The 12911-nt window shown below is 39.8% G+C and overlaps 1 protein-coding gene across 1 annotated transcript in view; it reads left to right on the top strand.

The window, feature by feature from the left end:
* Positions 1-12911, top strand: part of DPF3 (double PHD fingers 3) — a 298015-nt gene that overhangs the window by 271024 nt on the left and 14080 nt on the right. Inside the window, exon 9 of the mRNA XM_049770448.1 lies at positions 9058-9170. Coding sequence (XP_049626405.1) covers positions 9058-9170 — 113 coding nt within the window. The remainder of the gene's footprint in view (positions 1-9057; positions 9171-12911) is intronic.

Here is a 12911-nt window from a genome sequence, read left to right as displayed (position 1 = left end):
AGCAGAGCAAGAGGGCCAAAGAGATAGCACAGTGGTAGGGCATTTGCCTTGCATGCAGTCAATCCAGGACAGATGGTGGTTCGAATCCTGGTATCCCATATGATCCCTTGTGCTGGTCAAAAGCAATTTCTGAGCGCAGAACCAGGAGTAACCCCTGAGCACTGCTGGGTGTGACCCAAAAACAAAAAAGGCAGAGCAAGAGAAGTAATTCATATGAGAAGCAGAACCTGGTTAACACACTCACTGTGGTATGTCTACAGAGGTTGATTTCTTGATTGCTTAGGATTGGTTTGCCTCTTTATGGGTTAAGTGATCTGGAGCCTCATTCTCTCCACCTAATGAGTGGAGAGCAGGGAAAGGGAGAGAGAGTGAGCAAAGAGAAAGAGTGAGAATAAATAAGTGTAAATAAATAAACCTAATTGAATAAAGTAAGTTACTAAATTTTTCTCTCTCTTCAATTTACTCTTCAGTATGGATGATTCAGATTTGACAGTGCTTTTCATAATTTCTTTATTAAAGCTCCTTACATAAATTTGCAATATGTAAATATCAGACATTTTGTGTGTATACTAATATAGAAAACTCTTAGAAATTTGGGCCAAATTATTTTCTAATGAATGCCCTTGGAGACTTATTTTTTAATATAATTTTTATTTTGATCATAGTGGCTTACATATTGTTGACAATATTATTTTAGGTACATATTTACATAAAATCAGGGGGATTCCCATCACCGATTTGTTCTCCCTACACCTCCGTTTTTGTCCTACCTCCCATATCCTCCTCCCTCACCCCCGGGGCTGCTAGAATATGTGGTCCCCTCTGTACCTAGCTTACTACTTAGTAGTCTTGGTCTTGGTGCCTCCTTTATTTCCCCCTCCAACTGGGAGGCAGGGCTAGATAGTTCAAGTTATGTGGTTTTGTTTGAAGAAGAGAAAAGTAGTAAACTGGGGTAAAAGTCTAATACACCAAAAATGGGCGGAATCCTTCTAGAGGCTCTCATCATCAGTTTGAGAGACGAAGGAGAAAAAGAAGGTGAAACACCCCAACAGTACCAAAAGGAGTATCAAATATCCAGTGAGGACTCCAACAATAACAATAAGCACCACAAAAAAAAAAAAAAAAAACCATGGTCTTGAGATAAAAAACATGGCAGAGCACATAAAGAAAGAAAAGAAAAGAAGAAAATAAAATAAATATAAATGGGTACAACAACTTCAATAACCACACCAAAACAAATTGACAAAAAGTAGATAGGTAAATAAGAATAAAAAAATAATAATAAATGAAGATAAAAATAATATATAAAAAGTAAAAAATGTTTTGTGCTTTTTGCCTTTTTTTTCTCCTGCAGTGGCACAGTAAATATTGGGGTCATTCTTAAAGGAATTCACTTGGCCTAAGAGATATGGGGTTTCGCCACCCTTGGAGTATATTGTCATGGGATTAACTATAGACTCCACTCAGGTTCATTTACTCTCCCCTTGGTGCTTTCGTGGTGTTTGGAAGACTTCTGCTCTGTCCTGGGTGATAAAATCAGACCTCTGTATCTAGAGATCTCAGTATCTGCACAGGTCCAGGAGTGGGACTTATGATGAAGTCTTTCTTTGTGGTTCTAGAAGTTCTGTTCCCTCAGTGTCATTTTAATCCATCTTCTGTGGTTGGTGGTCTTGGTCTTTGCACTGATCCTAGGATGAAACCTAGGATAGCGGAGAGACTTTTTTTTTTTTGTACTATTCCAGATTGGAATTGATCCTGTGTATTTTGTATAAATAAGAGACCAAGGAGTACAAAAATATGAGCTTTGCATTTTCTTGCCTAAAAACCATGGATATTTAGTTTCTCCTTTCCAGAGAAACTGGTTTTGAAGAATCAACTTTGATAAGTAAAGCAATAAAATATAATTAGATGTTTATAATCTTATGATGAATAAATAATAGATCATGTTCATTTCTTAGTTATTTGTATCTGCTTTACTTATGTTTTCAGCATATACCTACAGAGATAATATGTTTTTCTCCCTGGAACTCTAATTTAATCAGTAATGTGGCTTATCCTAGTCTAAATTGAATATTGACAATAATTAAATAAAAAACTTTTAATAAGGATCAAATTGTAAGAAACATATGTCATATAATTATATAATTTTTTTTTGCCTAGGGTTAGTTGAAAGTTAACTGTGTTCCTTTGGATGTGTTGAATATCTATTCCATAGGGTGAAGCAGACTGGTTAATGATTTAGTAAGCCTCTAAATCTTAAATATAATGTGAATTTGATCAATGAAGTATATTTAGATGTGCTTATCTCTAGAAAATTGGAAATAGCTACATGTTTGGGCAGCCATGTATGAACACATGTGGAAGTAGCTCTGAATACAAAACCAGTTCTGGTTTTCTTTGAATATTTATTTATCTCAGTGCCTTCTCACCCAAATACCAGGAAACCCTATTGGCTGGCCCTGCAGTGTTCTCAGCATCTCTCACATTGACGCTATAGAGAAGAGGTGCTGCGACCTTTCAGGCAAAGGGGTAGCCATGATCCAGATGCCAGCCTTCTTGCTAAACTCAGCAGCCTGTATCATCTTAACACCAGCTTTGTGGTCAGGCTTCTTCTTGAGAAGCTTCTCACTTCTGCTCTTCTTTCTTCCCATCTGCTGATAGAGCACCTTGAAGCTGAATCCTGTTGTTCCATAGTCCTGTCCAAACATTAGGTCTGCCTTTTATGGTGTCCTGGAGTGACATTTCTTGTGTGAACTTTTAGGGAAGAGTGAAGTCAATTTTTGGAAGGGCTCAGGGTTGGATTCAGAAAGTTTCTTTGCACCAAATTCACAGCTGGACCAACTAAACAGGCAAGCAGAGGAGCCTGACCCTGCCTGGGAGGACACATTGGGAGGAACACTCAGGAATCACTTGCTCTTTAATCATCTGGCAAAGTGAATCATGTACACAGCACCACTTTCTAAATTCATTTTGGTAATTGGAATCTTATAAATGGTCTGATGAGTCATCTCACCCAGAGGCACCTGAGAAGGATAGCTTCCCCTCTACCCCGTCAGGCTATTAAAATGGCAGCACAGGTGCCCCTTATCTTAAGAAAACTAGAGAGGGCAGGAAAGATAGTACAGTGGGCAGGGCACTTGCTTAAACATGGCTCACCAGGATTTGATCCCTGGCACCGCTTATAGTGCCCCAAGCACTGCCCTGGGCACTACTGGGTGTAGCTCAACCACAAGCAAGTACATGGTATAATGGTTAACTTTTCAAGAGATAAGGATAGGGCTTTTCAACTGAATGACTATAAGTAAAATTACCTGTAATAATGTACCTCTTTTTTCCCCTACCAACACTGAATTTAAAAAAACTGTCCAGTTTTTCTGATTTCTATTTATTTATTTATTTATTTATTTATTTATTTATTTTGTGTGTTTGATTCTTTTTTTTTCCTAGTAAAAATATTTATGTCTCACATTTTTTTTGTACAAGTACAACAATTTTAACCAATGGGAGCATAAACACATTTTGATGGCGGGAAGGATAAAGAGGAACCTGGCAGGATGGGGGGAGGGGAAGCAAATTCTTAAACAAATAGCTAATTGATATTTACGCAAATACAATTATTTGTTTAGCCTATTTTCCATTTAGATCTATCTTTTGTGCAAGCAATAAGGATCATAATTTAAACTTTACAAAAACATATCTATAACTACATGCTTGAGAGCAGTTACAAAAACAGGTTCCATGGAAAGGTTAAGGAATCTGGTTAAGCCAGATTCTTTGTGCTGAGCTAAATTTATTTGCAGAGTTTTCTGTTGGTTCGGGGCTATGCAAACTTTTGTGGCTTGAATCAGGCAGGCGGTGGAAAATTTATTCAGAGTTCCTTTGATATGTGGGGTGCTCGGTCTCCCACATCTCCCCCTGTTTAGTATACAATATGGAAGGGACAGACGTGCCTCGGTGGACTGGCCACACTGGGTGAAGAGGTGTGGGGCTTCCAGTCACCGCATCTGCTACCCTTGAGTCAGTCGTTTCCAAAGCTTGGCAAGGCGCGAGCACACAGATTGAGGTCTATGCGCCAGCTCCTCGATAACTTCAAACTTAAGTGGCGTAGAGTTGGCAGGAGGGGAGATGTCAGGTGTCAGCTGGTCTTCTGAGGTGCATAGTTGTTGGTACAGAACCTTTGAGTCCTTTCTGGTTGCTTCATCCACTTGATTCTTTACGAAGGTAGTGAGTTTGCGAAAAGCCCAAGGACCAAAGGAAACTAGCAACATAAAGCCAATGAAGGGCCCCAAAAATGCTGGGATCACTGTTGTTATCCATGGAGTGGTAGAAAACCAATTTTTGTACCAGCTTTCACTCTGCTCTATATCTTTTTGTCTATTTATTAAATTATCCTCTATGTGTTGAATGCTATCTCTAGCTAAGCCGAATTTATTTTAAAAAGCAACATTTTACTCTAAGGATGACACAAATTCCTCCCTCTAAGGGGAATGCTGGATGATACTCTGCCTGGCAGCCCTTCTATAAACCTTCAGCATGCCCCCTGCTACCAACAACCCTGCTGACCTCCACTGGGGAGCTGAGAATCATCAAGGCATACCTTTGACACAGGTCATGGGCGTGGGACCTTGCTTACTCGGACCATATATGTGCCCCCCCGTCCAACTATCAAACATTTGCAATCAAACCATTGTGGTTAATAACAGTTCCATCTTCATTGAAGCCCCCAGCTCCACTGGACATTCTCCCCATATTGTTACTAAAATGTTTCTTGCTTATCATGACTATTAGCTTTGTTAATGCCTAGATTAACCATCAAACCTGTTGGTCCAGTTTCCACCTCGAACCTCATCCTGCAGATGGTCAACGCCTCCACCATCACTGACCCTGCCTATCAGCCCCAAGCCTCACTTCGGCATCACCTTGGAACAGGTGGTGGAACTTGAACTTTGCCTTTTGGTACCCAATATGATTCCCCCTAAAATTGTAATCAAATTCTTGTCGTTGATTTCTCCTCTCAGTTCATGGTTGCCCCCAATTTAACGTTTTTTGCCTGTTTCACTAGTTTATCTCCCCCATTGTTTTACATTTGTTTCTTTAGTCCTAGTACCACTGTGTTTTGGTTTTTTTAATGTCTAAATTGACTGTTAGATCAAAAATTGCCTTATTACCTCTTAAATATAATCTTGTGTCTCTCCCCCGCTGCAGTACAAAAATCAAACACTGCCATCACCCTAGCCTTATTAAAAGGCCTAGGTGTTATTGGTGTAAGCACAAATATTTATTCATTGGTTTATACTCTAGAATCTGCTAATGCCTTATAACTGTTGCTAAAAATGTTTACAAACTAAAAGAAGTTTACACTACTGTTGATTTCCTAACAAAGAGTGCAGAATAACCGCCGTGGTTCAAAATTAACATTTTTTTGAGGGAGGGGGGAATTTGTGTCATCCTTAGAGTTTTTCTGATTTCTAAGGATTTTTGTTGTTTCATTGTGCTCAGGGGTTGCTCTTGGCTCTGTATTCGGGAATTACGCCTGGCTGGCTCTGGAGACCATTATGGAGTGCTGGGGATTGAACCCAGGTTGATTGTGTGCAAGACAAATACCTTAACCCTGCACTTAGATTTGGCTCCTTCCAGGAATTTTGGAAACTAGATCTGTGCAAAAAATAAGATACTCTAGCAGTAAAACTTAAAAAAAAAAGCTTCTATCATTTTCTTTAGAAGCTTCCTTTTCTTTAATAGTATATGTGATTTAAGCCTTTACCATGGGTAGGGAATTTTTTTAGAGGCCCCATCTGATAATGCTTGGGGCATTGTTACTGGTGGTGCTCAGGAGATCATCTGTTGCCAGAGATCAAACTCAGACCTCCTACAGGCAAAATTCATGCTCAGCTATGTGTGCTATCTCGGATTATTGTGCCCTTATACTTCGGATTTTATCTGACATAATTTTTTTTGCAGATTTGGAGGAAGACCAAACACAACCCACTTGTTCTGATTATAGAGACTGGAGGTTTCGTCCTGGGCATAATGTTTGTACATGCTCCTGACTGTGGGTCTCCCAATCTGTTGAGAAGTCATCCTCTGTTTCCCTCTTACACTTGAAGGCTGGCTTAGTTCAGAGATGTTCTGTAACCAGAGGTGTATTTTTGTTGTTGTGATTTTTGGGCCATACCTGCTCTCAAGGGTTACTCTTGGCTCTACACTCAGAAATCCCTCCTGGTAGACTCAGTGGACCATATGAGATACTGGGAATCAAACCCGGGTTCATCCTGGGTCAGCTGTGTGCAAGGCAAATGCCCTACCACAGTGCTATGTCTTTGGCCCCCTCTTAATCTTATTCTTATGATTTCAGTTTATCAATCTTTCATATTTATGTATCTAGACCATTCTCTCCTGATTTCTAAACTCATATATTCCACTATACACTTGATCCCAGTTTGGTCCCCAATACCCCATATATTCCCCTGAGTTCTCTAGGAGTGATCACTGAGTGTAGAGCCAGAATCCCTGAACACATCTGGGTATTGTTTAAAAACTCAAAAAATTGGTTTCTAGTCTCTTTTCTAGGAATACATATATCTTCATAGAAAGTTATAGTATATATTCATAGAAAGCTATAATCCATTACAAAGAGACCTAGGCATCATCCATATGTAGGTAACATCTTACGTAACTACAGTGTAATATAAAACTAGGCAAAGGACATTGAAGTTATCATTGCAGGCCTGGTTCAGTGTTTTATATGAAACACTTGCTTGTTGACCAAACATGTGTGTATAGTTCCCACCTTGCTTCACCCACTCCTATGACTCCTCCTTATCTTCCATGTATCACCTAAAGACCTTTGTCAGGGCAGAATTACTTGACATTTAAGATGAAACGTATATTCTCTTGTTGCTTCTTGGCATTGCCAATGATGCTTTTGCCTTCCTGGCTTTATCATACATAGTAAATAAATTGAGATGGATGCAGTTTACTAATTTGTGTTCTTTGCCTAGCTAGAGATGTCTTGCTTTTCGCTCTATTTTTGCTGTTTGACACAATGGTTGTCTAGCTCTTGTTCAAGAAATACTTCATTTACCAAACAATTATTGTAAGCTATCTCGAGGTGACTGGAATGTGGCCCAAGGCCATTCAACCAGACCATGTCTACTTGCTTATATCAACATTGAGTATCTGCTTATAACTCATCTCCCTGATCTCCTATTCAACCTCCCCATATGTGCCCTCTCAGAAAACCTAGTCCCATTACCACCCTAAATTTCAAAATGATATTTTCTCTTATTCCAGCTCCCATATTATTTCTGAGAGACTGACACAGGGAACTGCTCTGGCTAGTATTCTTAAATCTTTGAGATGCTTTCAAGAACCTTAACTGATGTGCCTCAGCCTATTGCAATAAATCTTTCATTTCTTTGGGGCCACCATCATATGTCACCTCCAATGAGGAAGGGAGACGTGGTCCCTAAGTTTATGGCTATCTGGAAGACCTTGCAAGGCTTTTAGATCAGTATTCTCCTTGGTGCTTCCACCTACCTGTTCTAAATGTCCCCTTCATCAACCAATCATTTCTAGTCCCACTCTTCAGTGAGAACTCAGTGTGACTGGCATATCTATAGACCAATTAGATTGATTGTGTTGATTAAAGAGATGGTTTTGTTCCAAAGACCATACTGTAGCCAGCTCTCTGAGGAGCTGGAATGGTGGAAGTGGGGTCTCCCATCGATAGTGACCTGTTGCAAAGACATGATCTCACACGAGAAAGAAACAACAAACAGTATATTATAGGGTTGTTGGGGGGAAGCAAACTGGAAGATTTGGGAATGATTTGGGAATGGATGAACCCCTATAATAGGCAATGCTTTTGCAACATGGCCAGGAATAAGCTTGACCTTGAGTGCCCCCAGCAGATTCTTATCTGAAAAACATGAGCACATCATCCAAGTTTCCTGTCCCTGCCAAATAGAAGGTCAAGGGTATTTACATTCTGGGCTCATCACTATCCTTGCACAGCTGGCATGTCTCTGTGGGGGTGAGTAATAGCTGAGAATAGTCTTTCTCTACAGCTCAAGTCTTAGGTAATAGACCATTGAGCATGTGTGCCCTGAGACCATGGGTCCCTTTATCTTTTGTCTATTGCTTCGAAAAATATAATACTTTAGATCAGGGGTCTCAAACTCAATTTACCTGGGGGCCGCAGGAGGCAAAGTCGGGGTGATCCTTGAGTGCAAAGTCAGTAGTAAGCCTTGAACATTGGGGTGTGTGACCCAAACAACTAAAACAAAACAAAATAAAATAAGATTCCTCTAGGGCAGGGCCACAAAATGTTGTACGGAAATGGCCCACGGGCCTCGAGTTTGAGACCCCTGCTTTAGATGAAGAAAAGATAGTCCATTATGTATTCTTTTATGATAGACTGTGCCACTGTGGTTATGGTACAGCCTCTGATAGATCTGTTACTGTACTGGAAATGAATGTCTGGTTTCTGGTAGTATGGTGGGAACTGTGTGGTTCAATGTTTCACAGTGCCCTGTTACTGGGATCCTCAGGAACTCTCTGACCTCATTCCTGTGCCCTGACACAATGTATTTGGTGGACTTAATACTCCAGTTTATTCTTGCATGCTGCTTTTGCTATTGCTGATGCTGGTCTTGAGAGACAATATGGTAACACCTATGGTGTGTGATGCACAAGTTCCCTTCCCCTTCTCTCCAATGATCTCACCAAGGGGATCTGTCCTTGTCAATGGGTTTTTACCTCTGGAGGGTAAGAGGGTAAGTTGTTGAGCTCTTGAGGCAAGAAGACCTGCATGGTACTTGGGCCTCATAAGGATCTATGCCCAGTTCTGTCTTTGGACCTTGAACTGATACAACTATGGATGAAGTGTGGAATAATAAGATGTGCAGTAGGACCCCATTCAGAGCCCCACTTTTTTTCTTAGTCCATATCAGGCTCCCCCCTCCTCCAAATACTGACTGAGCATTCATATGTTTTCTATTAGAGGCATTGAGAGGTGACATGTTGGACTCTCAGCACTTTTCCTGCTTCTTCTAGGTCACCCGACCTGCCTGCAGTTTACTCTGAACATGACTGAAGCTGTCAAGACCTACAAGTGGCAGTGCATAGAGTGCAAATCCTGCATCCTCTGTGGGACCTCAGAGAATGATGTGAGTGTGGGATTATCTTGGGGAGAGAGAAAGTTGTGGAGCCTCAAGGCCTTTGAGGGAGGGGAGAAGGCAGGACATTCATCGGGGAAAGGTAAGATCTTCACCTGGATATTTGCCCCCAGGCCCTCCAGGCTATTGCCCCACACAACATTTATGTTCTCTGTGCCTATGAAGAGAGGTGTTGAACAGGCTCTGCCTTGTTAGCCATTGTTCCAGAATGTCAGTGTAAGATGGATGTACAGGACTTGGTGCATTTGAGAGCTTTAGCTGCCAATGGGTTAAGCTAAGGGTAATACATTCAGAAACTTAAGGTCACCATTCTTGTGGCTTTTTTCATTATTAACAATTCCAATACATACCAAGAAGGAGCTGATAATAGCCCATAACATAATTGAACAAGGATTAATTATAGTTCATAAATACTACCATCTTCTACTTATTTCTGGTCAGGATAGCATTTTACCTGAAAATACTTCATAGGTAGCTCAAAACAATGAGGACTTACTTACTGGTTAATAAAAATCACTGAAAATGTTAGCATACTAAAACCTACTCCTCAATATTTCTTAAATACAATCAATTATTCAATAAATATTTTTATCTCATTCTATATAAATATATATCTCATATATGCATCTCATATATACATATATGTCATATATATTCTCATATACATGTCTCATATATACATATATATCAAACTGAGAGCCTAATACATGTGACATCTGTGCTTTTCGGGTGAAGTATCTCCTAAGCTCATATAAATGGTTTTAATAGAGCATGTTTACTTGTATTGGAATATAAGCCCTATACATTGCAATTAGTTGGTGTGCTTTTTAAAATTTTTCTTTTAAATTTTATTTATTTTTTTTTTTATAATTTTTTTATTTTGAATTATGAGAACAAAAGATGCAAAGAAAGAGGATAAGGTAAAGTTACAGTGGAAGGACAATCACCCATAACATAATTATCAGAAGAAGTCCCCTTGCTGATATCTTAACTTTGAACTTTCACCAAAGAAAGTTAAGATAAATAAAACAGAATCCATGTGCAATTACTTTGTCCCTCAAGTCTCCAGATTGTAGCACATTATAATATTTCTTAACAGCACACAAGGCAATCTAAAGCCATCAAACTTACGTAACTCCTTAAACATTAGAGGCATAGTATTTTTTACATTTCCATGTACATGCATATTAGCTTAAGTTAACCTCAAATTTTAAGTGGGTGCGTTTTAAGGATTAGAGTCAAAGGAGCACAGTAAAAACGGTGTTAGAGTGGCAATTGTTGTTTGCATAGGCCCACCAAAATATGAGAGGCATGGAAAGGAATAACCTTGGCCTAAATACAAAGAGATCCTACCCCTGAAGTTTCCTGGCATAAGACCAGCTCTAGGCCTCAGGAAAGTTATCGTTCGATCCAAGACTTTGTCTGTAGTGCCAACACACTTTTCACACAGTCTCTGTTGTTGGTCTCATGTTTCTGTATTAAAGATTCTGGAATCTGCATGTCCTACATTGAAGTCATGATGTGGAGTGCCTTCTCGTTTCACCTCACCATGAAAGGGCAATGCAGGAAGCCCTTTCCTGTAAGCAGGTTGTTGTTGTTAAGTCTTCTCAGTGTTAAGGGAAGTCTCTTCTGAGCAGGACGATGTCTGAGCAGTGGTAGGGTCTTCCGTGGTAGAGGATTGCTTCCAGGTGATGTTATAGACAAACCTCACAATTAAGGGGCAATACAGCAAGCCCTGTCCAGTAAGCAGGTCTTTGTTCTTGTTGTCTTCTCAGTGTTAAGGGGTGTTTCTTTTGAGTAGATGTCAGAGCAGCTGTAGGGTCTTTCCTGGTACAGGAATGCCACCAGGTGATGTTATATACAACCTTGGATGTTTTGTAAATGTCTTCTGTAGATCAAGGGGTGAATGGAGAATGCCCATTCTTCTGGGGCCTGTGCCAGGTCTTTATGTCAATGTTCAGGGTGTAAGGTCTCATTGCACTACAAGATTTTTATTAGATAAGAACTTATTGGTATGTATAGTATTTTTCCATGTTAGTGTGCCTACGCAAACAAGATATAAAGCCACGTGGTGCTATCAGATATATGGGGGCATAAGAACATTTCCAACAAGACCCATGACTTGGTTCAAACATGTTTACTTGTATTGGAATATAAGCCCTATACATTGCAATTAGTTGGTGTGCTTTTTAAAATTTTTCTTTTAAATTTTAGATTTTCTCACCTCTTCCCTTTTGTTTGTGTTTCTTGGGCCACACCCAGTGTCCTCAGGCTTACTCCTGGCTCTGTGCTCAGAAATCACTCCTAGCAGTGCTCAGGGGACCATATGGGGTAATAAGGAGAGAACTGCTAAGGTTAGCAACATGCAAGGCAAACACCTCATCTACTGTACTGTCTTTTCATCTCTATCCTCTTTCTTCTCATTCCTTAAATTTTTGTTGAATCAGATAATTTGTTCATTAGGGTTTCCTATGACTGTTTTTTACTCATTGCATCCTTGTGGTATTTGATATTTTCCTCTGTCTCTTACAAAGGTCTAACTAATCCAGTTTCTCTCATTGTTTTTCTTTCTATAATATAAAACAGAACATACGTACATATACTTATATATATACTATTTCATAAACGGTGATGTGTACTTAGGGAGTCTGGATGCTTGGTGTCTTTCTATAAAGGTAGCAGCTGTTGGTGATCTGAAACTTAACAGATTCATTAAAACAACTCCTAATTGTTTTATTAGGGATTACAAAATAGTGATTTCGGGGCCGGGTAGGTGGCGCTGGAGGTAAGGTGTCTGCCTTGCAAGCGCTAGCCAAGGAAGGACCGCGGTTCAATCCCCCGGCGTCCCATATGGTCCCCCCATGCCAGGGGTGATTTCTGAGCACATAGCCAGGAGTAACCCCTGAGCGTCAAACGGGTGTGGCCCAAAAACCAAAAAAAAAAAAAAAAAAAAAAAAACAAAATAGTGATTTCCCAATTCACTAATTTATCCTTTATTATCTATAATAATTCTATAAAGAGAAACTTTTATAGACTTATATTTTGCTATCCTCAAGTATAGATGACATGGTGTAGGCAAGATAAATACTTGTTTTTACCTCCTTTAATCAGTTTGTAAAATATAGGAGTGATTCCACCCTATTTATAATTAAAAAAAGGACAAGAACCAAGCTGTTGATTGAATTTATAATTTATTAAAAAAAGGAAAAAAAAGGGCAAGAAATGTTTAATGTGGGATGATTTCTTTTAGCACATTTTCTATTATAACACTGTGATTTACCAAGTTGTTCATAATACAGTTGTTTCCAGCATTAAATGTTCCAACACCAGTTCCTCACCAGTGTGATCTTTGCTCCATCAATGTCTCTAGTTTCCCACACACCATTTCTGCCCTTCCCCTTAACAAGCACACATTTACTTCATATTGTTTGTTACAACACAAAGGCATATGGAATCATTAAAACTTAGGTCAATACAAGTCAATTTGTGATCATTGTTATATCTCACAATGTTTTTACTGAGGTCATTGTCAGGATTTACTGGGCTGGTTGGTGCTAGTTGAGCCTTCTGTGTCTTTGTTTTCCCCCGGCCACACCCGGTGATGCTCAGGGATTACTCCTGGCTATGTGCTCAGAAATCGCCCCTGCCTTGGGGGGCCATATGGGATGCCAGGGATTGAATCATGGGAACCGTGGTTTGTCCTAGGCTAGTACACGCAAGGCCAGTACCAAT

Source organism: Suncus etruscus, chromosome 3, assembly GCF_024139225.1.
Source record: "Suncus etruscus isolate mSunEtr1 chromosome 3, mSunEtr1.pri.cur, whole genome shotgun sequence".
Classification (NCBI taxonomy): domain Eukaryota; kingdom Metazoa; phylum Chordata; class Mammalia; order Eulipotyphla; family Soricidae; genus Suncus; species Suncus etruscus.
This window is presented reverse-complemented; position numbering and strand designations above follow the sequence as displayed.